General features: G+C 34.3%; 1 protein-coding gene across 1 annotated transcript in view; it reads right to left on the bottom strand.

Annotated features, from left to right (window-relative positions):
* Positions 1-8,082: 8,082 nt before the first annotated feature.
* LOC121327855 (motile sperm domain-containing protein 2-like) overlaps positions 8,083-26,538 on the bottom strand; it is a 30,104-nt gene continuing 11,648 nt past the window's right edge. The window contains exons 5-14 of the mRNA XM_041272131.1: positions 25,511-25,571; positions 24,511-24,549; positions 23,977-24,101; positions 23,515-23,691; positions 17,842-17,960; positions 16,791-16,884; positions 16,373-16,469; positions 13,459-13,588; positions 12,158-12,263; positions 8,083-10,579 (exon numbers count right to left, since the gene is read on the bottom strand). Coding sequence (XP_041128065.1) covers positions 10,427-10,579; positions 12,158-12,263; positions 13,459-13,588; positions 16,373-16,469; positions 16,791-16,884; positions 17,842-17,960; positions 23,515-23,691; positions 23,977-24,101; positions 24,511-24,549; positions 25,511-25,571 — 1,101 coding nt within the window. The 3' untranslated portion in view covers positions 8,083-10,426. The remainder of the gene's footprint in view (positions 10,580-12,157; positions 12,264-13,458; positions 13,589-16,372; positions 16,470-16,790; positions 16,885-17,841; positions 17,961-23,514; positions 23,692-23,976; positions 24,102-24,510; positions 24,550-25,510; positions 25,572-26,538) is intronic.

Here is a 26,538-nt window from a genome sequence, read left to right as displayed (position 1 = left end):
AGGCACAAAAAAAAAATGGTTTGGAATCATGCCAGCTGCTGTGACTAATAGGTGGGTAATGCTGTAGTATTCCATAGGTCCCAGCACTTGCAACCATAATAAGATATATATAATAACATTTAGCAGACTGGAAAAACTCCAACAGAGGTTCTTTCTAAATAAACCAACTTGACCCTGACCTTTCTTCAATTTGTCTCTTGATTTTCACGCACTTTGACCCATGAATCATACCAAACTGGCACTGGTGCCCCCTCCAGGCATGACATGCTTGGAACTGCCATTTTCATAATCTAGAAAAGTATAGTATGATGATGGTATAATGACATCAGAATTCTATGACTAGAACGTTCCATTGCCATAAGTCTTTGTAAAAATAGCCATTGTCAAAATCGCAGAGTCCCACAATCGTTCTGTTTTACACTACAATATAATATATTATATATTTATCTATAGTTTAGACCACTGTTACTCCCATTGAGAATATATTTCCTTTCACAAAGAATATGTAATAAGAATAAGATGCTATTTTTTTTGTGTTCAATATCAGGTGTATGAATAACCTTGCCTGTCGGCACCTCGGCTGGATCCTCCAAAAGTTTGTTCTTTTCATGTTGTGACTGGCTTGTATGCCCCTCGTGGCCTAGAGTTCACTCTTGGGGTGTCAACAGTATGATGCATGACAATTCCTATGCCCTTTCTTGCCAATGAAACCAATTGCAGAGAGTTTGTATAGATACAAATAACATGCTTTTATTTTTGGATAAAATACCATTCAAAAGTATTATTGTTCGAGTCATTATTAAATATTATTCATTTGGGTCAAACAACAAGAAAAGCATAAAATAAAGTAAAAGCTATTATTTATGTATTATTTAAGGCAAGAAGTCTACTTGTTTAGCCACACAGCTAAGCTACAATGTATGCACACTGAGATGCATATTCATAAACCAGCTCACGCCCCTAGTCTTTACCACATTAATCACTTTTTCTCTGTGTAAAACTACATCTGACTTTCTGCTTCAATCTGACACTAAGGAACATCCGGCTCTAAGAAAACTGTTTCCTTTACAGTAAACTCAGAAAACAGACATGTTTTCTTTTATGTCTGTACACATTAGACATCTGCAAGATTAAATCTGACTGTGTCATCTTTATGTATAGGCTTTATCAGAACACAATACAGTTTGAAAGTTGAGTTGATAAAATCGAATTCCAAGTCTGTTTTAAGCCCTTTGTACACACCTTTTACTTTGCTCTTTAAAATGCACGTAATGCACAAAAAACATCCACTAATAATAGCTATGAGTGCAAAGCTCATGTAGTCCAGGGTTACATTCTTGGATTACAGACCCCTCTGCTGTACTACCCAAGTGAAACAACCTCTTTATTGTATAGCACTCACAAACATTCCTACATGTGAAAAAGAGTACACAATGCAGTACTGTTAAAATTACAGTACATTATAAACTTTAAGTGCCACATAATTTTTCTAATCTTCCTAATTTAGGGGATGTATTACAGGTGGCATGTTAAATGCAAGGTGAGCAGCAAAATTCAAAATTGAGAGTATTTATTGCATATCATAACAACTCATGCTTTTATTTCTATCTATATTATGTATTAAATGTTCAAAAAGCCATATTAGAAACAACAGATCAGCTATTTCCATTTAAAAATGTGATTTACACATAATCAGATTTATTAAACACATAATGCATAAGATTTTTTTTACATTTTATTTTGAATGGCACTAACACAATCTAATAACTTACTCTAATAAATCAATCTAATAAATTGTTTATTTGCTAAATTTTGTACTCAAAAAATTTTACTGTTTCCAACCGGAAGAAAACAAGTAAGGCTGAAATCATAGGTTTTCTGGAATGTCCGATAACTCTACTCACATCATTACATGATAAAATTTGAAAAATAACACTGCGAGTTTGTGGAAGTTTAATCAATTTAAATATACAGGCTTTATTTTTCAAATTGTATAATTGTCAATGCTGCAATGCATGTAATTAAACACATGTTATTTGCATGCCTTCGCCCTGTGAAGGAAACCTTACATTTTCTTAGCGACTTTACTGTAATTATTTGTTTAATTCTAGATAGAGTGGTACACAGAAAATCGAAAATGTCCTCATTTTGAAAAGTATCAAAATACAATCACAGGTTATATTTGCAGATACATGTAAAAAAAAAAAAAAAAAAAAAAAAATCACTAAATTCTGGTAATAAAATTTAGTGTCAACTAGGCTTGCTTCACATTTATTCTTCATTAATTATTCTTTTAGAACAAATATAAAAGTTTGTTTGTTGTCTTTTGGAATCCTCTGCCTCTGTCTTCCATTGTTCTGTCAAAGATATTGTTTGGTTCTGTTGTCCAAGTAACAATAATAATAATCTTTATCTAGCACCTTTCATAGTGGACCATCATCACAAAGTGCTTTACAAGATACTAGACTAGGGTGTGTGAACTATGCATCAGCTGCAGAGTCACTTACAACCATGTCTCATCTGAAAGATGTAGCACAAGGAAGTTCAGTGACTTGCTCAGGGTCACACAGTGAGTCAGTGGCTGAACTGGAATTTGAACCCCGGACCTGCTGGTTACAGAGCTGTTTCTTTAACCACTGGACCACACAGCCACCTATGACTGTTGCTGTTGTCTGTTCCTGTTTGACCCTGACAGTGGGTTGTTGCTCACCAGTGTATGTGGCAAATGTGAACTGTCTCAGGGACCTTCGCGTTTACAGTAGCACAAGCCTCGCTGTCCAATATTTCTACTGCGGCTAGCTGGGCTATGGCGCATACTTTCTCCAGGTTCTACTGCTTTAATGTGGTAGATCCCTCCCTGTCTTTATTAGGCACAAGGGTCCTTGAGGGTGTAAGCTCACACCGCTAACCCTTGGGTTATGCGGTTCTGATCCGTCCCTCATATGCTGTCGTTCCTTCTCCTTTGCGACAGCTCTGGTATACATAATCCCATACATAATGTTGTTGGTGGTTGTCTTTGAATTGAAAGGGAACAGTAGGTTACTTACTGTAACTCTGGTTCCCTGAAAGAGAAGACGACCACCAACTGCGAGGTTGCATTGGTCGCCCTCACAGGTTCGATGGAAAAAAAGAAATGGCTTCCTCAGGATGACAGTTTTAATCCCTCAGTGGGCAGGACAGAGTGCGCCATTCCAGGAAGGGGCCATCGGCAGCTCTGGTATAGAAGGCTCAGCAATTACCTACCCAATGGGCAGGCATACCCCATACATAATGTCATTGGTGGTCGTCTTCTCTTTCAGGAAACCAGGGTTACGGTAAGTAACCTAATGTTTTCTGTTCTACAATAAACTACTCTTTTCAATCAGTGCTCTAGCATTGTTGTAGAAGGGAGTATGAACTGGATACATTGCGATACAAAGGATGTTACCTTGAGTGTCAGTGTTGGAAATACCAGCTGCTGTGTAAGTACAGTATATAAAAATGCCATTTGGGAGCTTGTGTGCCTGAAATATCCATATAAAATATAAACAAACTGGCTGTGCAACATCATCTAGTTTCTAATTAGATTGATTGAATAAAAGGATAAACTATGGAAGAATTGTATCTTACTATAAAACAAAATAGGGACACCAGTTTTTTTTACACATTGTAATACATTTATGTTGTTACTTAGCCCGGGCACTAGATGGCAGTACTGACAAGATAAATTGAAAAGTGCAATGTCAGTTAGTTGGCAAGGAAACAGTAAGGGCAGATTTGAATTTGACATGCATTGTAGAGATTGGCTTGGCTGTGCTATAACTACCAGAAAACAGCATAATTGAGCCAGCTAGACAGATGGCAATCTGGTGTGGATAATACGAGTGCCCTTTGAATGTAACATTTAACTGAAGATTGAAGTTGTGCAAACTGTCTGAAAGATTGTATTAGTTAACCAGCTCAAACTTACTTTTTTTTTTCAAATCTTGGAATCATGTTTATTTTTAGCATAATAAATCCAGTACTGGTGATAAGTTTGAATCCAAAAAGCAAAAATACCATAAAAACCTGCAATAATTAGAACAACTGTTGCCAAAACATTCATTGTGTCTTTGAGTTTTATCACCACAGCATGTTCATTATCTGTTGGCCAAAGTTAAATGTGCATTGAATGGGCTTGATCCATGGATACTGTGTTTAGTATAAAATATAAAACATTGTCTGTACAACTGTCTAAATAATTAAATATGGCATGAAAAAACACCAGCAACAGCAAATTAGCAGTTCTGAAAAGTACACATTGCTCTCTTACTGTAATGCCACACAGGGTGCAAATCAACACTGATTTATGCCAATGCACTTCCAAAAATGTCCAATGCTTCATGTTTATTAAAGACCAGATTTTAAAAAGTTAATTATACCAGAGCCGTGCAGTAGAAGAAATTACTATGAACCTTCAGAAAGGGTCTTGGGCTGTCCATAGTCACTGTCAGTTTTAAATTGGCAGTCCCTTTTCAAAATGAGGTTTTTCAGTTAATGTACAGATACATCGTTGTATAGTACATGACGAGGAGAAGGGAGATTAGCTAACCTGAGTGAAGCTTCAACGGTGTTATACATGTTTAATATAGAATTAGCATAGTCAGAAAAGAATGGTTCACTTTGTTTTCTATTCCTACTTTATCCAGAACTTCAAACACTGAATGACTAAGTAGTGTAAAAACATGTAAGACTGCTATGTCAAATATACACCCATGGTGGCTATACAGATAGACATGAATCCTATTTGTACGTACAAGGAAATCTGATCAGCAATTACTGATGGTTAGCTTGAGTCAGAAAAACAACACATTGTAACAACATTTCAACCAGGCTCTTTTTAAAAACTCATGACAACCCAAAAAAAAAATATATATATATATATATATATATATATATATATATATATATATATATATATATATATATATATATATATATACAGTACTGTGCAAAAGTTTTAGGCAGGTGTGAAAAAATGCTGTAAAGTAAGAATGCTTTCAAAAATAGACATGTTAATAATTTATATTTATCAATTAACAAAATGCAAAGTGAGTGAACAGAAGAAAAATCTACATCAAATCAATATTTGGTGTGACCACCCTTTGCCTTCAACGTTGGCAGGCAGTGGATTGGCTGGTGCAGAAAGAACTGAAACAGGGTTGGCAGTTTCATTGGCTGATTTTGAGGGAGGGTGTTGTTTGGATCCAGCTGATGACAGAATTGTGGACCAATCATGTCTTTCCTGTTGATTTGCTGTGCAGTAGCGGCGAATTGAGCCATCCTTACGGTGTCCTGTCACAGACATGATTTCGCTTGTCTCTAGCCCAGCTTGTGTCAGAAAGTATGTTTAAGTAGCTTTTTATGTTATAAGGTTAGAATGTTAAGGGAAAAAGCCAGTATTCATGGGCGGATTGATTTAAAATTGAATTCACAGTTAAACACTTCAACGTTCCAGCAGGCACCTATGCAAAATAGAAGCCTGCTAGATCTGGAAGCTGCTTAGCTGTTTGCACTCAATCGTTTTCTAATATATATATATATATATATATATATATATATATATATATATATATATATATATATATATATATATATCATATATTACTGATATTGATTTATATATATATATTCTAAATTCTGGCCTAATGACTCAACTTTTGTACAATATAATTTTAAGATGGCTTAATTGTCCCAATGGTTTAAGGGTATTGAATATATAAAAAATTTCTAGCTCATTTCTTTCTTATTTATATTCTCTTTTGATTGCTACTTTTACCAGGCTTAATAAATAAACAAATAGTTAAATAAATAAATAAATGTAATTTGTTGCTAGGGTGTAAGGGGAATCCAGGTTTAGTTTCCAGGCAACCTCAGCAACTGTAGGCTGGGCACAGACAAAAGCAATACAGATACAAAGCTATAAATCCAAAGGTCTGTTGTGAGCATATCCACTTTTGGGAATTGCAGCATCAGAAAAATATAGATTTACTGAAGGCCATCACACATCAAACCTGACCTGTCATCTACGTTGCATCCTCTGTGAATATTGAGCAGAAGCTGATTGTATACCAGATGCGTCAGAATGCCCATACACTTGGTACAAAGATTAACAGATCTACTATACTGCTGCACAAAATAGATGTGTTTTTTTTTTTTTTTTTTTTTTTTTAAAACCATTGTACCACAAGTGTGCAAGATACAATACTACATATTGATGTGTTAAGTTGATATTTGTACAATAATTCCAAATTCCACACTCCAATTCCTGGGTAAAACAGGAAGCTGGCTTGGTTGTGGAACCCGAGGACGCCCTCTGATCATTACGGTCTCCTGAGCCATATGGGTAATTGCTGCTTTGAGGGGAAATAGTGATTGGGCCAAATTTGGAGAACTTTGGTGGGAAATAATAATTGTACACACTAAATCACAATAAAATAAAAATTAAAAAAAGAAACAATTCAGTTCTGCAACAGGGAACAAAACTATGTCTTTAATTGAATCTGTTTATTTGATCATGTATTATGGAAAGGCTGCTTGTTACTTTAACTAGGCTAGCCCCCCCGTGAATGCTTTAATATTCTAAAATCAATTTGCTTTGATCTTTCCCAGACCTTTCTCATTAGATCTTGATCAATGTGCACATTTACACTTTACATAAGGAATCAGCTGACTGGCAATTAGGCACCTCTTATGGTTTTTCACTCATCCCAATGTCATCTTTGTAAGTGGCTCTGCATATAATGCAGTTCACAGCCTACCTCTGTAAAGCACTTTGTGATGGTGGTCCACTATGAAAGGTACATAATTATTATTATATCTTAATTAACAACGGTGAACATGCTCTCTAATGAGATTTATTTTCTAATTCATTCTTGACTATTGTTTGCAAACAATGTTATGCAACATTTTTAGTAGGAACGAGGACAACATTGTTATTGACAGGTTGTTTATACCTACAAAGTAATATACACTATTATAAAAACCTGTGTTTTATATCCTGTTATAGTTGCCTTTTTGCTTGGTGATGAGTTACCTCTTTGTGTAAGACATGGCCTAAAATAGCTTGTCTCCTTCCACAGTTTAACCTCACTGGACAGAACAAGTCCTAGTGACTACCAGGTTCACAGTTATGATTGGCTGATTAGACTGCTGTTGTATTGCAAATGTGCAGTGGGTTATTCCTTCTATTGCATTGTTATTTGCCACTTTTATACTACTCACAAAATGCTACATTTCAGGTTTAATGTTAACCTTTGAGCGCATTTTGCATTGTTAAACATCAACATTCACATCTAATTCAGTCATAAATATATAACAAATGTATGAAAGCAATCACTGTTAATGTTTTCCTAATGCTCCAGCAAGTGGTTTAAACCCAGTGGTTTAAATCTTTTATGCAATTTAATCACCTTAAAAGGTGCTGAATAAAGTTATAAATGCCCCATTTATCAAAATGAGGATGAGGATGAGAATTGCATCCACAGAAAACAGCAATGGAAAATTCTACTTGTAATCCTGAAACTGTTTTTCGTTCCCTCTGCAAGAACAGCAGCTAATCACAAAAGAGAACTCTCCTCACAGTAGTTATCCAGTAAACAGCTTGATTGGGTTTGATTGAACGCAAGTCAATGACAGACCAATGGCAGGTGACGGATACAAGCACTTATAAAATCAGCACACAAGCTGGTTGGTGGGACAAATGCACCTTTAAATAGCGACAAGGTAATACAATTGGACTTCTGCAGTCTGAAAACTGTCATTGTCCTGTCTACACAAGAGGCCAGTGATTTTGAAGGCTAAGAAGACGTGAACATGGTATTCAAAGTAAACATTTCATCAGTTTGAATGAACTTGTTGATTACTGTTCTCTATCACAAACTGTACTAAAGGAATTAAAAACCTAAAAAAAACCCTCAAGGAATCTTTCATAAACTGGTTTATCTAAAAATATTTGCATAAAGAAAAAAAAAGTATTTTTAAATGCGGTATAATTATTTCTTATACAATAGTTTATAATGCAAAAACAAGGAAGAAAGGAACAGCAGTACAACAATTAAACAGACAACTGCTATCAAATTTACCAAACCATAAGGTGCTTCTTTGAAAACACAACTCATAAGAATATCTTCTCATGTGCTGTTATGACACAGCCGGACTATTAAGCTCGGTACATGTATTTCAATTATAAATATGTGTGTTAACAGGTTTAAGTATTAGATGTTGTATTAAATGAAAAAGATGACAAACAAGTATAGGAAAATAAAAATAAATACATCACTGCTCAAGTTTTCAAGTAGCAGATATACCTGCTTCTTTTATTCAATATGTTTAAACAGTTGGACAGGTCATGTACCGTATTTGATGAGTAGTACATGGTGAGTGTGTCACTTTAGGAACACACTGAAGCTCAATCAATCAGAATGTAATGGTGAGAATCAAGTCTTGTATAAATGACTTATTTTTACAAGTTTTGTCGTTGAAGCTCAACAATGCTGTGCCTCCCTTAAATTAACATGAATTTCAAAATACATTATTTAATATATCCAGTCCACACTGTTTCAGATGAGACCCTAGACCGATTACATTAAGGTTTGTCAATTTAAAGTTAAACATTTCTATTATTTCATGCAAGAACTTCTAGGTCATTATTATCAATTATAAATATTTTATAAATAAGAAATACAAAATGTTGCTTTAAGTATTAATAGTCTCACTCTTATAAATATCTATTGCTATAATTACTAGTTATGAAAACTTTCTTTTTTTATCAATATTATCTGATATAAGTAGGATATACATTAATGTAAATATAAGAGATGAGTATACATTTTATAGACGTTTTTCTAATTACCTTCACTAAATTCCAGTATGCTAATGGCAGTCTGAAATTGTACAGTTTAAAATGAGTGGATGCCAGCAGTACAGGTGCTAAACAATGGACAACCACACTGACGTTTACACAAGGTACTGCTGAGCATTTCTGTTTTGATTTTTTTTTTTTAATTCATTGAAATGCACATGTATATGAAGGATGAAAAGGTCTATTACAGTATATTGAAAAACTACAAGCCCTGGATGAAAGAATTGTAGAAAACACCTAGATTCAACATGAGGAACCTGCAAGGCGTTTACAAGGGTCAGCAGTACCTTCTTCAGTGTTTGCTGCCTCAAACTGGAAATATGCAGCAGTTTGTTCTTCCGAATGGCCTAACACATTTTCAGAAATCCTCATAAAAAAAAAAAGAATAATAAAAATCAGGTATCTGTTTAAATTCATGCTTAGTTAATCAATTTCTCTAAAAGACAACAGCTGAAATAATAGTGCTGGCATGAAAAAAACCAAAAAAACACACAGTGGTTTATCAGATACAACTGAAAACTAACACTTACCAACATATTATATAAATCTGGTATACATTATTTGAGATTAGTTAGGATTTGAAACGTTTTGGATAAAATAAAAACAAACAAAAAAAACAGTATTGGATAAGTAAAAACTTGAAGGTTAAGAATAAGGGTAATGATAACTCTAATCAATACATCTAGAACCATACCATGCTAAAACTAGCCAGACTCATTTCTGTAATGATCTGATTGACATACTGTATAGTATAGGACAACTATAATGAATAACACAAAAAGAGACACAATAACTTAGGATGAAAAAAGGAACAATGATGTGGAACAATAACCAGTATGGACCATATAAAATAACAACAACAACGTTTGGTAAGTAATCACAGTCTAGGCTTTAAGGTTATCTATTCCTGTTTGTTTATTTCCATAGCCCATATGCTGTTTGCCCCTAACAAAGATGGCACACTAATGCAAGAAAGAATACAAATAGGCTTTAGTATATGGAGGGCATTGACATCGATATACCAAAATGGCACCCAACCTGAAATCTGGAATTCCTTTCAATACATTTAAAATAAATAGCAGGCAAATGACAAAAATTTGATTTAGCTGTCAGTAACCTCATCTTCAACATATACCAAAAATCTGAAAAATAATTCATATATAATAAATACTTGTGAAATGATTAGTTAATAAATGGCAAAAAAAATAAATTAAAAAAAATCAGGTATACGGTTATCAAAAAAAAAAAAAAAAAAAAAGTTTAAAACTCTTTTAATCCTGAGTCTTAATTAGTTTCTTCTTGTGCATCTGCACACAATAAATCCATCCTTATTTACCAAGTTTTACAGCAACAAACAATGGCAGGGTTCTTTAGATGCACCTGTAATCACACATCTGATACTTGCATACCATAGGCTTCATTATTTTGGTCTACACACAGTATGAAGGTTCTTCGTTTTGACTCGTTTGCTGAAAATAGTGCCTCTTATTTAGGAGCGCCTGAGTACGTGTAGCAAGTAGTCTATAATTTAGAAAGACAGCCTTCTTACAATCGACTCCTGTCTGTGTAAAGAAGATACAAAGCTGAACACGTAAAAGCCATTAGCAAGGACATCAAACCCATCAACATCTTCTGGAACCACAGGCACTCATCAATTTGTTTTTCACATCGTTTATTGCTTGCCAGCAGCCTGATGATCTGGAAGCAAAAAACAAACAAAAAAAACATTGAAACTAATCTTATTGAAGTTATCAGACTCTTTGTTAAGGCATGTTAAAAGTAACTTAAACCTAAACTGATTTGCATCACACATCTGGATGGAATAAATACATTGGGACAGTTGCCATGGTAAAGGAAAAATAAGTCTCACCTTTCTCAATCTACTGTGGTAGTACTTTCAGGTTGTGTGCGTTTCTATGTAGTTTTCTTTTAGCCAGAGAAATTCTCCTTCCAAATGCAAATAACCTAATTAATATTAAAATATGGGAGGGTACATTTAAATGTTTATGTCTGACCTCCAATTTGGCCTCGAGCGACTACAGATATCGTACTGCAGCTTTCTTAAACTGGGTTTCCATGAATTTGTAAGTTTGTGTTGAAGCACCACAAGTGCTGCCTGTCATTTGACTACCAAATGTTTTTCTTTTTTTTTTTTTGAAAAAAAAAAAAAAAACAAAAAAGAGATGGTGTTACATAAACACATTTTTTAATAAATATATAAAAGAAAGCGCTGTATACTATCCTATTATTTGCTAAACATTTTTTGACTGCATATTTATTTTAAGTCTACTATACACAAACCGTAGCTTCAGCAATTCTGATCAAACGGAGCTAAAATACCAGAATTAAGGTTAATGATATAAAAATGATCCAGTCAAAATGTTTAGTACAGTACATTTTTTAAATAATCAGTAATACATCTATAATAGGCTACCCTACTCACCTGTATTTCCCACTTATAAAGATATTATATTATTATTATTATTATTATTATTATTATTAATAATAATAATAATAATAACAACAACAACAACAAATACGTGAATCCAAATTCCACAGAGATGGTGCAAAGCTTTCTTGAGAAGCCTTTTTTTTTTTTTTGTAAACAATCAGCAATCAGGTATCTGATGACCAATCACAAAGATAACAAAAGTAAGTGTATCAGGCTATTCTATTTATGTATGTATGTATGTATGTATGTATGTATGTATGTATTGCAAAGGGTGTTTTTTTTTATTTGTAAAGTTTCAGTATTTGTTATAAAGTCGTTATCTATAAAGCAGTTTTTATGAGTCACTGCTTAAGTCTCGCAAGCATAATGATAAACTTCTGGACATGTTTCCATGCAAAAAAATAAATAAATAAATGGTATCGCTTTTTAGCGTGAGGAGGCAATTTACCTTCCCTTTGAAGTCGTACAATGTTTTAGACACGCACCGCCTATGACATGAAATGTGCATGTGCATGTGTGTGCTATGTCACATAAACAATGACTGTGGAGAGAGTAATGACTTTCTAAGCTGCGTGGAAACCCAGCCATTGTTGTATATACATTTTATTGAGACCCATTTCACTTTCCAGCGCTTGACATTTATACAGAAATTTCTCTCTCTGTTTTGTGATTTCCTTACATACATTTAATTACATGTTGTAAATGAAGATTAGTGATAAAAGTATTCTTCCTATTTGTGAGACTATTAGGTATTTAGAGTAACTATTTAGGTAATTTATTGAAATGTAATAACAAAATGTAATAATCTGCAAGGAGTCACCTACCTTTGAATGTAGGTCTTCCTGGTTGTTTTTGATGTTGCTGTGTAGAGGGTTTTCATCCAGTAACAAACTCAAAGGTTTACTGCTTTCAGTAACATGACATCTTAGTCTAATTGCAAAAAGAACAAAATAAATAAATAAATAAAACACAACATAATGTAATGGAAATGTGCCACTATACTTCTCATCTATAACTAAGGAGTAACACTAAAGAAACATCTTAACTTCTCCAAATATTTTTTTTCTATTTTGCTTAATTTGACATTTTGTTGTACTGATCATGCATCTTAGATTTACAGAATATTGGCAAAGTCGTGGTTACAAAATAGGAGAGTTTATTTTAATGAGGGTTAAATATAGAAAGTACAAACAAATGACAGTTTATCTGCACATGTAGGGAAGAATGTGGAAAGAATGCAAGAATGACAGATTAGTACTTTATAAAGTTTCATTTTACACCTAAACAAAATAATACTATATATTATATATATATATATATATATATATATATATATATATATATATATATATATATATATATAAACATTTGAAAAAAGTTTGAAAACAGCTGCAACACTAATAATGTATTTATTTTAATACTTTCAGAGAGTGTATTTTGTTTCGAATACAGATCAAATAAAAGAAGAGAACACTTCATCCTCAAAGAAGGCACACTCTAGAATGAACACGGACACTCTTGGCAAACAATGGGAATTCTCTTACTGGTTTCTATGTTGATGGCTGTCACTGTGCATTACTTAAAAAGGGCAACAAATAGTGATTAAAATACTATAGATAGTGTACTCCACAACCATAACCTACTAAAATTATACAGCACAATCAGGCCATAGTTTAGCTTTTCCATTGACTTTACTTGTTCATAATGCCACTATAACAGGAACCTTGACATTCATCCTTGGTGTGGTTATTAATTTAATAATAGTAATAATTATTATTTTGATAGTCAGATAACAGGAACATAAGAGGTCATAAAGAACTTGTTTACCCAGCGGTTGGGGAATTCCAAGTTTTGCTAATATAGTATGCTTAAACGTATAGGGCATTTCCTAGTTGTTGCTCAAACATTTTAATTTACCTTTGGATTATGGGACAAATGAAGAGCAGATAGAAAACATAACTGCATTACAAAAAGTAATAACTCAAAAACTTCTATACAGCCCTTAATTTTAAATTTGTTTTTAGACTGTTCCTCTGTTGAAACATGTTTTTTCGACTGAGTCTACCCTAAATATGTTAAGAATCCAACATGTCGTAATCTACTGTTTTCCTGCTACAAAACTTACCTATGTTCCATGACTTTGGTTTTTGGTACTTCCTTCCAAAAATGGGGCAGATCAGGAGTGCCAGCTCCTGTACTTTGGTCCATTTCAGCTGCCATTACCAGGAACCGGTCCTGAGGAGAAGCTTCAAATCCTGAAAATATAAGCAATCCATTGATTTAAAAATTGTTTTTTCTTCTTCAAGTAAAGCTCCTCCTGCTTTACACAAAGTCAGAATATCATGCCATACAGTGTCAATATGGGCGAAACTTTAATCTGACAAGTGTTATGGTAATTGGAGAATGGAAAGAAAACTGTAAATTGCTAAAGCCAGATTGACCCCCTTTCTGGCAAAGTAAGTCTTGTTTTCAGTTGTAATATTTAGTTATACTTTTTCCAACACTTCAATGTAATCTGATGAACTAAAGATACTGTGAGATGAATGCTTTACTTTAGGAGGCATCAGAAATATGTTGCAGTGCTCCATTTATAAACTTCATTGGGATCAGTGCCACCCTTTACTGTAATGAAAGGTCAGGAAGAGAAAAGGTCAAGAAAGCCTCAAAGAAAAACACTTAACATTTTACTCATATAAAGAAAATACTGCACACATCCAGGGATCACATGATGCCCTACTTTAAACACCCCATGGGCCAGATCTTCGAAAGGTGTGCGCACTGCGCTGAGGGGTATGCACGTCGCAAATGGCCGTTGTGCCGAAATTGTGCCAAGTTGACATATTCGAAACATCCTTTTGCGCATCACAATCCATTCTGCACTGTGCAGAATTAAAATGTATGCATCGCGCAATATGGGAGGAGAGGACAATATGCGTGATCCTGGTATATTCGAAGGTATGCGCTAAGCACAAAAGTAGGTTTGTGATGCGCAGAATAAGGATTGTAAAAGGACTGCGTTAACTCCGTCCACACTACCATTCCAGCACCGACTACAAACAGGCAACAATGGGAAAAGTGAGTAGCATGCAGCATGTCCATCGACATGCAACAGCAACCCCGACATAGGCAAAGATATGCTGAAAGGGTGCACCGGCCTCGGCACACATATGAGGAGCTCAACAATTAGCAAATCGTGTCCAGGTATCGTCTCGACTCATCTATGCCACATGCTGCAAGATGAAATTCAATATTCACATAGCACAATCAAATTTGAAAGGCGAAAGCCTTAATTCGTCTGAACATACCAATATCTGCGCGATAATTGCGATGCGTTAGTTCCAATAACTGCGCACTGCTAGTTCTAATAACTGCGCACCACTAGCTCAAATAGTGTCGGAGTAACAGTCCACTTTGGAGTTGGGTACAATACTACAAATGTACAATAGTACAGAACCTCAACCCAACTCCCCCCCCATCCCCCCCGCCGCCAATCCGCACACACTGGATGGGCAGATCAGTGTTTTATCACTGAGTATTGTATTGATATGATGGACAGTGGTAGTGTGTCTACATATACAGTTATATGTGTTCTTCACTGCTCAACAGGCATATCTGCATCCAGTGTGTGCCATCAAAGTATAGAAATTAGGATTGAGAGAAGGATGAAGAGGGGAGGGCGGGTCCTGCCTGCCTTTGCTGTGTGTCACACATCTGTAAATTAATTGTATAAATAGGTCATACACCCATCTTGTCGCCTGTTGCTTTATTAATCTATTCCATAGATTAGCTGCATATTACGGGTGTAGGGGTGAGCAGCTGCATTTTGGAGAGCCAATCACCGTCAGGGCACTCTTGATGTGAAAGGCATGCTGACGTTTTCCTAAAACCAAACCGGTGATATGGTCAACCAATCAAAGACCTGTATTTTCTCTGCAGCAGTCCATTCATAAGTTAGCTGAGGCGGGACAACCAGTTCTGTTAACTGTAATTTCTGGCTGTTTATGCAGCTGTCCAGTCTGCTGAATATCAATGTTGCTAATTGTACAGAGACTGTTAATTTATTGAGAAATCATAGTAGGCTACAATTAACATTTTAGGGGTGTATTTAGAATTAATTATTTTTCTTACAGAAAAATAAATAAATGTCATAACGAAAAAAAAAATCCATTCCGGTGACACTCAAAACCTTACAAACTGGGCTTAATCGTGATGTTCAAATGGGTGAGTAGAATGAATAACATAACGCATTTCTATGTATTGTGTATATAAAAATGCTTGATTGATGTTTACTTTGCAGTTGAATGAACTCGTTACATTTACAAATCAGAGAGTGCACTACCACAGTAGACTTTGTCATGGCACGACATATATATATATATAAAAAAATAGAAAAAAAAGACAGTATCCAAAGCCTTTTTAAAAAAAAAAAAAAATTACTTCAAAAACATTCAGCTGGCCTTTAAAGAAACCTATATAGTATTTTCTTGTGATACAATACTGTCCGTAATCAATAAAACAGTGGCATTATCCGTTCATTAATTTGAAAAGTCGGCGCCTAGCTGTGGAGCCAATTGTGTATTTGAACGGTCCATATGTATGTGTGCACGATATATTGTGTGGTCTTGTCTGCTGTCATATCGGTACATACTGTGGCGACACCAATGATAGCAGCTTGTCGGGGTAATGGTGTCACTAATGGTGACTGTCCATCATTCTGCATTCTCGCTTGGCTGTTGTGTGCAGTTGCTATATTGGTAGTGAATGCGCAGACGGTTTTGCGAGGCACAAACAAGATTTGCGAATTGCTCAAAAAACTGCTGTATTCCAATGTCTTGCAACTGCCTTGTGCCGTTTTGGAATCTCTCTCATTTTGTGCCAAAGCACTATTTTTTTGCAAAGCACAAATTTAGAGAGGGGATTGCGCGAAGATCGAAGATCGGGCCCCATGTGTCCCAAGTCATGAGTTGCTTTAAGGAACAAAACTGTCCATTCAGACACTAAAATGAACTACTATTTGTGTGTTTGAGAAATACACGTACCTCCATGAAGAGACACAATAATGTCTAAGGAAGTACCCGGCTCAAAGCTGCTATTACTAGGCTTCATTCTGTATTTCTCTGGGGCTGTTGTCCTCACCTGAGAAATAATAAAAAAAAAAATATATATATATATATATATATATATATATATATATATATATATATATATATATATATATATATATATAATAAACCTGTTCCTAACGCCTAATTATTTTATATAGAATTGTGCTTTTTTGCATCACTTATTTATTTAAAAAAAATATTAAAAACTGTGTGTTTTATAACTAGAACTAGTCTCAAAATGAAGGGCTCTTACACATACCTACACATTGTTGCTGTCAACTTCTGAAAAATTAGCAGTTTACTTTGTTTCACTATTTTCCCTGAAACTACAGATACATCATGTCGTATTTACCTTAAAGGCAACTAGATTTTTGGTCACATTGTTAAGAACTATCAGGCTTTTCCTTTCACAGTCCTTTATTCCAAAATGAAGTTCTTCTGCAGGGCTGCAAGAAATTTTTTTTTTAATTTTTTATTCTGTAAATAAAGATTTTGAGGTGCATTTACATATGCATCATATACCCAAAAAGCATTAAAATATGGATTACAAAACGTTCTGCCAGTAATGGCCTCCCCCCCAAACAAGCACAGTTTAAATTAAAAAGAGAGCACATAGGAATTACTTTGACAAAATTGGAAGGTATGGAAAATTATTACAATTTTACCCAAAGCAATTATAGTTTCTTCTAGCAGAACATTTTTGTATATCATTTTCATTTTAAGATGCGGTACTACTGATTAGTTTATATAACAAGTAATCAGAGTCATTTTATTTATATTGCATTTTGTTTTAAATGCAGAAAAGACTGAAATGTGTTTTCAATTTCTGACAGAGTTCAGGCTCAATTATAATGGCAATCCATTAATCTCTTAGCTGGATTTTCAATAGTTACTTCAGAACATGTACAGTAAACTACATACAGTTCATTTTAAACAATCATTTCCTTTTTGCCTTTCTCTACATAGTGTTTCCCTAATAAAGAAATGAAGTGGTTTATGAATATCCTACTATATATAAAAAAGTGGAATCTAAAAACACTAGTTTCCTATAATGTACTATAGGATATTACAGTTAAATCCTTAGATTGAAGAGTGACATGTGGAACCAAATGACCAAAAACAGTTTGCGTTGTTACTCAAAAAATCGTCCATACTCGAGCAGTCAACAGTCTCCTCTTACTCCACCCCATTTCTCTTGATAAATCCAAAAGTCCAAAAAAAAAAACTAAAAAAAAAAACACAGATGACTGCAGTGTTCAGCTTTATGGTGGAAAACCTTTTCCCTTTGTCTGTGACTGTTTCAACCCTTGGGACAACAGTTTTCCCCTCTATAAGCCCCATCTCCAGTCAATATATCTCCAGAAAATAGCGCATTTGGATATTACTTTATGGGTTTGGCATACCTTATATGAAGTAGTGGTCCTTTGAATACTGTAACAGGTTTCTTGGCAGGTTTTGTTCTGCTTGTGCTGTATACTTTGTCACATTCATCTAGCTTTAGGCTTTCTTCTAGAAATTTTACCTGTGCATAAGAAAACAATAGTGTTAATACAATTTGCTGACATTCTTAAAAATGTACGTATGCAAAAATGGTCATATTTTACCGTGTCTAACCCATTCCATGTTACAAGGTAATCTGCTTTCTTTTAGTCATAACATAATTATTAAAAAAAATAACAAATCAGAAATACATCTATTACAATGGCATTAATAGTATTCCTATATAGCCTGACAATAACCCAACAGCAGAGAAATCTGTTAGTCATGGAAGGGCAGAAAGGTACTTTGTGCAGCAGAAAAGCAATTATTGCATAACCCAGTAGCTGAAATGAGGAATTATTTAACTTTGTTTTAAAGTTTCATTAAGTGGCAAGAACTCACAGATGTAGCCCCCTTGGCTTTTCAACTGGGAAATTACATTACATAACAAAATTACATAACTGTGATTTATAGTTTACAGGTAGGAAAATGTTTGACCTGGTTTCCTGGGTAACCATTGTATTTTGACTGCACCTGTATTTTGAGCAGATGTATAGGATAAAGGTGGCCAGACAGCTATCATCTGTTGTACATCTCCGTTTATAGCTCCGTTGTATTCACTTTTAATGATCTGAGTGTTGAAATGCAGACACGTTATACAGTAGTTGCAGAGAACATCAGATGCAGTGTCACAATCTACTTAAGTTTATGATCTGGTTACCGACGAGCCTTTTGATAAATACTTGTCATGGAAAACATTTATTAAAGAATGGGCTGGTTTATTGTTACTGCATAGTTAGGTATCAAGTCCACAACAAGCAGACACTAATTTATTACTATTATAATGCATACATTATTAAACAAAGTTGATTCAGAGCAATATTCCAGTGTAGGCAAGCATTAGAATTCCACTAAATTCATGTATTCATGGTAGGTAGAAACCCATGGATTAGCCTAGTATTCCATGACCTTAGCCAGGAGGTTTCCCTATGATCTTTGTACATTATGCCATTTCACCACCATGACCAACCTAATGTGCTTCAAGTTAAAACATATAGCGGCACTGTAGCCAGGTTTGTAGTTTTCACACATGTAATTTACTACCTATTGAGAATGTGACTGACTCTTTCAGAACAGTCTAGTTGCTTCTGTGAATTGCGTACACCACATAAGAAAAGTCACTTCAAGCCATTAAGGTTAATTGCCTTCACAGAGAATGACACATTGTCAAGCATCAACAGCTAGTATCAGCAATTTTTGACTGCTTAAAATAGAAAGAAAAGAAAAACATCCCTAGGTGGCATAGTGCAAGGGGAATGCTACCTAGAATGGTTTACAAACATGAAGTAAAACGTACACATTGTAAAATGAATAGTGGTTGAAAGGGGAAGTTGTAAATATAATGTATGCAATGTTAAAGGTTTCTGCGATATAGTGAGAGGTTAAACAAATGTGGCCAAAAAATGGTTACATTTTATTAGACAAGAACCATAATCAAAAATGGAGAGATTCATAGAACCTTGCTGTGTACCACATTAAGACAACATCTCAATGCTAGTTGTCTAATTGATAAAGTATGGCCACACTTTAAAACAAATGTTGTGGACCACCAAATTCAAAAAGAGCAAGGAAGGACAGTTGTACAAAAAGAAGGACGAAGCTACCATAGATGCTGGTTCCACCTTGATTTCCATCCTTATGAAACAACATTTAATTCCCTGAATTCAGACACTTCAAGTATGCAACCCACACTCTTGTTTACGTTAAACAAAAAAAATGGTTTTATTTAAAATTTGAAAAATACAAGGTTTAAAAATTCAAGAGTCAAATATTAATCATTGTTTCACAAAATACATTGGTTGCATTGATTGTCAGTCAGTAAGCATCCATTGCACATTATCATAATACAGCTCTTTCACAGATTCGAGACCAATAGAGCTTTTCAATGTTAAGCAGCTTAAACTCTGTGTGAGCCATTATGAGCATTAATCTTAGACCCCCATAATACAATTTCTTTAAAATAAAAGGATCTACAGTGTAACCTTAATAAAAGTACACAATCAATAAGTGCATAACAAAACATATGGTTAGAGAGATTTATACAAGTCAGTAACTTTTAGTAATGTCTAGTTTAAGAAATCAATACATTTCTTCCAGTACCACATTATCATCATCAAGGTAAAATGTGCTGTGCACAACATTGCTATTGACAGCAAAATGAGATTAAAACCTGGCCGCAGATATCAGAGGTCAGTAATTATTTTATTTCATGTTGGACTGAAAATACATAATCTTTTCATTCAAAGTACAGTATGATGGGGCACATGGCAGCATGAAGACATCCACCATGCTGATGTACAACACTAGCACATACATTACAAAACTTTGGAATAGGATCATCAACTAAGGGTAGTGAACTTTGTCATTAGTACAAGGCTTTAACATTTTGAGGCCTTTTTTTTTGTCATTTGGTAAGTAACCAAACATTACACAAAATCATGCTGTGTATATTTTATACACCACCTAGGTTCTTATCCCTCCAATTTGAAAATGTGGACCTCACCTGCAACTTAGAATTCTCCTTTATACAAGAGAGTTTTGATTACATGGTGAATTTTAACCGTATCTCCAACACTGGAAATAGCATTATTTGTTTAAACAAGGATAAACCAATTCAATAGTATTTTATTAATACAGTAAATCAATTTCTCTAAATGGTGTGTCAATGAGTCATTGCTCCTACATACTGTATAAGCTAAAGATAGGTTATCAATCTATACAGATAAGAACTACACTGAATGAGTTTTTACAATTTTCACACAATTTAGCAGACAAACAGTTATAATATATATATATATCATATATCTAACTATATATTATATATATATAATATATATAATATATAACTGTTATAAAACCACTTGACTTTAGGTAAATGGCAGTAGACAGTATTTTGTCTAAAGATGGTGATTCAAATTCAAATAAAGTATTTTTGATTGCAGAAAGCTCTGGTTTTCAGCATTTCTTTGGTAGACAACAAATCTTAACATTTCTTAAATTACTGTATTTGAAACGAATAAAAATGTATTTTATGTCGCAGTCAATCCCCAATACAATACAATGCATACAACCTTCAGTACAAAAGACAGATTTCAGGTTTACATTTTTTCTGGACTATTTAATTGTAAACAATTACAATAAAACTGTAGCCCATTATGTCAAAGTAACCAGTTATTCAGGAATACTGCTGAGATGATGAAAGCTAATTCACAGTATTAAAATTTCTACTTTGGCATGTAATTGGTCAATTACCGATTTAATATTTAAAATTCATACATACAAAAATAGAAGTACAACTATTGTTTCAAAGTGGATGCATCAGTCAAACCTGATTTAAATGTAAAAGAATAAATGATTACAGTACCATTACCGGTTCACTGGAATAATAAGAAAAAAATTATCCCCACCCCCATCCCCATCCCCACCCCCCAGTGTGTTTTGCAAGAATTTCACCAGGGCAGCTATGGCCTGCCTTGGTTACTGGCAGATTGAAATATGCCCAATTCTACTAACGATACTTTCTGCAATGCATTTTGTATATCAAAGGCACTGTACTGTATTAAATCGATGCTCAAAGATCAATGCAACGATATTTATTTTCTACATGCCGACACAATTCACTAAAACAATCTAATCTAATATAGGTTAAACAGATCAGAGATGACATGACATATATTCTGCATTGGTCTGGTACAACCAGGTAGGCATCAAAGTTATATGGCAGCCAAAATCACAAGCAATGTATTTTGAATGGCCAACATCTGTATCACTGAGTATCTTACATGACAACTTTGGTATTGGAACATGACCTACAGAATTAGAGAATACAGCTATGTACCAAGTATAAAGACATTACTTTAAAGCATCGGGTCTATATGATCTGAAACTCAAGAAATCACAATACCCCAATTGTGAAGAGTACCAGTTTAGCCTAAAGTGTTTCCTTTACATTGGAAATATGAATGTATCTCAAATAGCTAGCAGTTAAAAATATGTTGTCAGCAGCGGATTTACAAAAATATATAAGCTCCTCACATGTGATACTTAATTACAGTAGTCTTGCAGCATCAGGAACCTTGACAACTCTACTAGAAAAGAAATTCTCAAATAAAAAATTCAAGAGAAAAACAAATATTAAAAAGGCACATATTTCATAGCAGTTCCAGTAGTTATACCAGAGGCAAGTAGCACAGACCTGCTCTAGACTGTTGACATAGACTTGTCTCCTGCCATTTGGTTATCCACAAGGTATTTCTAGTTCAATCTGACTGTCTTGCAATTCAAATATTTCACTAAACACTATAAGTGTAACAAAGCGGTGGAGGTTATACAAACAAACTGCATATAGAAAATAGTGTAGAATATAGAATCTAGGTGCCCCTTGAAAAACAAAGTGGCAAACTCAGCCAACATCAAGGTAATGAAAACAGTAAATACATGTCCAATCCATGAAGTCAAATTCAGTTTGTGACAGCATTAGAGAAAGCACTAAATGGGAATACAATAGTTCTACATCTTAATACTAGTCTTTATTTTCCAGTGCTAGACATTGCTAGCAAATAGTAAAGTAAAAGAATAGGATAGGGTAGGATAGTAAATAGTTGTTTCTTGATGATATTGATGCATATTAGGATGTATTATAACCAGGGGTTCACATAAACCAGGGGTTCACAAAAAAAAAAAAAAAAAAAAAAGCGGACTTCTATATTGTTATTTATAAGGCATACCATCAGTAGGTTTAACAGGAAGACACTTTTCATAAAGGCAGCGAGGGTGCTCACGCTTACAAGGTCAAAACGTATTATATGGCTGTGACCACTACCTGCCTAACCTCTGGATTTTTCCCAGAGACTCTGGGTTTTCTATTCAGTCTCTGGGTCTCTGGGCTCTGCTAGCAGGTAACTGAGTCCCCATATTTCACTTAGGAATGGAGGGTTGTTCCAATTTAAACTACAATCTCTCCCTCTAGCGCTACCACTGGTTGCTTATATTTTTATTTAAAAAAAAAAAAAAAAATATATATATATATATATATATATATATATATATATATATATATATATATATATATATATATATATATATATATATTATATTTTTTTTTTTTTTTTTTTTTTATCCGGATATAAACACTGTTGTGCCATCAAGCTAACATGAGACCCTAATGATAAAAGTTATGTGAATCCCTGATTATAACAGGTTACCAATTGGTATGGAAGGGATATTGAAAATTAGTACCCTCATGTGAGCTTTTTCGTCCTGAAATCGGACGTGTGATGTACTTACTGGGTGCAACCTACCCAAGTATTAGGAGGTTTGGAATAGGAAATGGGAATGTCTCTACCAAGGTAATGCAGAAAAATGCTAAATTGTGATAAAGCATAAAAGTTAACAATTTAGTTTGCCCTTTCATGAACTATGCTCATGACAGAAACCCTGTTTAGCGCTATCAAAGAAAAGTGCCCCCACTCTCAGGAGCTAGGTGTAGTGCTCTGACCGCCCTGCACTGACAAAGTGCATTCAGCTAAGTGGGTTACCTTTTTAGACTTTTGGATCTGCTCTTCATTCTGACTGGAGTCTAGCGTGTCCTTGCTTTCTGACTCTGCGTCTTCTTTACTTTCTGTTTCGTCTTCGCTAACAATAGGCCCATTTTCACACATCGGAGTTTGAAAGTCATCGTCTGGTAGAGGAGGGTAGCTATACTTAAAGGTATCCTATACAGCGAAGACAAGGTTTAGGTTTATATTTACATACTCTCCCCCACCTTCCCCCAACACAGAGTCACAGTGTCCAGAATCCATACAGGCTATATATGTTTAAGCATCAACATTCTATGAAACACTAGAAAATCCAATTAACCACTGTACAAGCTTCTTAAAAAAAAAAAAGAAGGTGGGGGGGGGGGGGGGGGGGGGGGGGGGGGGGAATAAAGATCACTGCTTATTAAAAAAACAATAAAATACATTATACAGAACATTAAAATATAACAGAATGCTTACAGTGCCTCCCATATGTGTAGGGAGATGCTCAGCATCAATGTACTCTTGCACTTCATTCTTGCCTATAAACTTCAACTTGCTAATGGCCTCTGGGCCTAGCCAAGTCTTCACAATCCTCCAGGCAGCTGAAGCAGAAGAATAATATATCTTTTAAATGGCAAACCTATATTTGTTTTATTGTCGTGGCAGTTAACTAATGTATCTATTAAATTTCATATGGAATGTTCTTGCTATTAAACACAGATACATTTTATATTATTATATTTGAGAGATAAAGTATATACCTTTGTGACATACTAAAATGTAAATATTACTTCCAAATACTGACAGAGAAAGTGAATATGGCTGCAAGCAATCATTTTTACTGGATGATGACAATAACCCAACCAGACCATGAGAATACAAAAGACACCGGCCATTTAGATGTTTTTGGCGCCTTAAAACCAATAGTGATGAAACTATAAATGAAACTTTTTTTTTCTAGAAAATACAAAATTCTCTCTATAGTATTAGGCTAGACTTCATGTTACTCACCATTCATGATCCATGGCATTTCGTACAGGATCATTTTTGCTGGAAAAAAAAATAAAAAAAAAGTAGTAGGGCAGCTATTGGCCAGCATCCTATACTTTTTGAGCTCTTAAATATGATCTTTCTTAAATTTCATTTTAAATATCTTGAAAGGAAAAGGATATCATAACAAGAAAAGTACTTTCCTCACATGATTGCAGGTATGCTCCTGCCTCCCAGGTAAAGAACAGAATACAACAGTAGTTATATTTATTCATCAGATTACAAGGAATAACTGTGCTATAGTAAGTTTCATGCTTTTCGTGCAGAATGCATTATAGTGTCGAACTAAAGCAGTGGTGGCCAATACACTGAGAGCCACCAAAATGGATCGCAGTGGGCTCTGCGATCCACCACTAAGCTACGACCAACAATTAGTGGGATTTAATATAAGTGTCCAATACGTAAGATAGCAATAATAAAAGAAAACCACAACAAAAATTTAACAAACGCGCAACGAAAGCATTTTTAATATTAAGCACAGGTAGTTCTAAAACAGAAACTTACCAGCATTTTTCATGAGTCTTGAAACCTGGTATAGGCAGGGCTCTAAGCTAACTTTTTTTTAGGCGCATGTGCGCCTAAGTTAAAAAATTTAGGCATGTACTGAAAAATTTAGGAGCACACACAAAACAATAATAAAATATACAATTTTGCTCAAATTTATTGTTGAATAATTACAAATCTTTTTTTTTTTCCTTCCTTGCTTACATAACACTTGTGCAGTTCAACACATTTGCATCAACAAAATTATAAATGGACGAACCCCCCACACCCCCCAACTTAAATGATTAACTGCCTGGTAGCATCTTCCTCAGAATGTGCTACTTGCTTATGGTAGCGGGATGGAATAGCTGACGTTTTTGAATGTATGCCACTTTGAAGCGCTGTTTTAATTGTCTGGCTTTCCTGATGCTGTATGTCACAAAGCACATGCTTAGAAAAAAAAAATTGTAATACTTACAAAGAAATTTCGGATAATAAACCTTGAAACAGTTGATGATGTATTTCACAAAGTCCATATCCTAGGAGGAAAAAACATTTTACAAATAACTGATTATTTTTAAAAGCATTTTGTTTCATCAAGTAAAAATCTATTTTCTTGTTTTTTAGGCCCCCGCCGGCCTAAAAGGAAAATATAGTAAGTGATTGTACAATTAAAAACCTCAACCACAAGATTAAAGAACCTGAAACTAGAGGTTAAGGAAGAGGCATAGATTGGTAATCACGTACGTACAACATACTGCTGCAGCCAATGCACAGAAATTGCAAATGTATTTTTATTTACCATATTGTACATAAAGAAATTTAAACAAAAAATGTTTACAATAGGCTCAGATATTTTTAGGCTAGTATGATGGGGTAAATTATCCTAATGTATAACTAGCCATGTATTGGGCATATAATACAACAAATGAAAAAAAAAAAAAGAAAAAAAAAAAAATCATGGAAACTTTTGAGACTTTATAAAAATGATTGTCCTTGATGCTGTCATTTTCTAAGTTATTTGGTAATTATTTTACTTCCGAAATTATGATAACAAAATAATGACTTCTTTTATCTTTCTACAACTGAAGCCTGTGATAATTACACATGCAAATCCAGCCATACCTCAAGCAACCTTTTATAAAGCCACCTTCAGCAAAATAATGGATTTAGGTCTTTTATATTCAATATTGCATTGTTCATTATAATGGCATCATTGAACTATTTTAAAATTTTAGTCAGTGCTCTTTAACTTTTTTAAAGAACTGCTATAATTTTTTTTTTTTTTTTTTAAAGTTAAAACATTTCACTTGGTACTGAATATAGGACTGCCATTTAACAGTAATGCTGAATGATTCATTTTTGGGGCTGGTGAATTCTGTTTGAAGCAGTACTGTTTGTTTATGAGGCACAGAATGTATTAGAACATAGACATAACTAGAAAATGGAAAAAACTATGTATGAAGAGTGGGAAAATAATAATAAAAAAAAAAAACATGTACAAAT

This window comes from Polyodon spathula, chromosome 15 (genome assembly GCF_017654505.1).
Source record: "Polyodon spathula isolate WHYD16114869_AA chromosome 15, ASM1765450v1, whole genome shotgun sequence".
In the NCBI taxonomy this organism is placed as follows: domain Eukaryota; kingdom Metazoa; phylum Chordata; class Actinopteri; order Acipenseriformes; family Polyodontidae; genus Polyodon; species Polyodon spathula.
The sequence above is the reverse complement of the archived record's forward strand: the minus strand, read 5'-3'. Positions and strand labels throughout refer to the sequence as shown.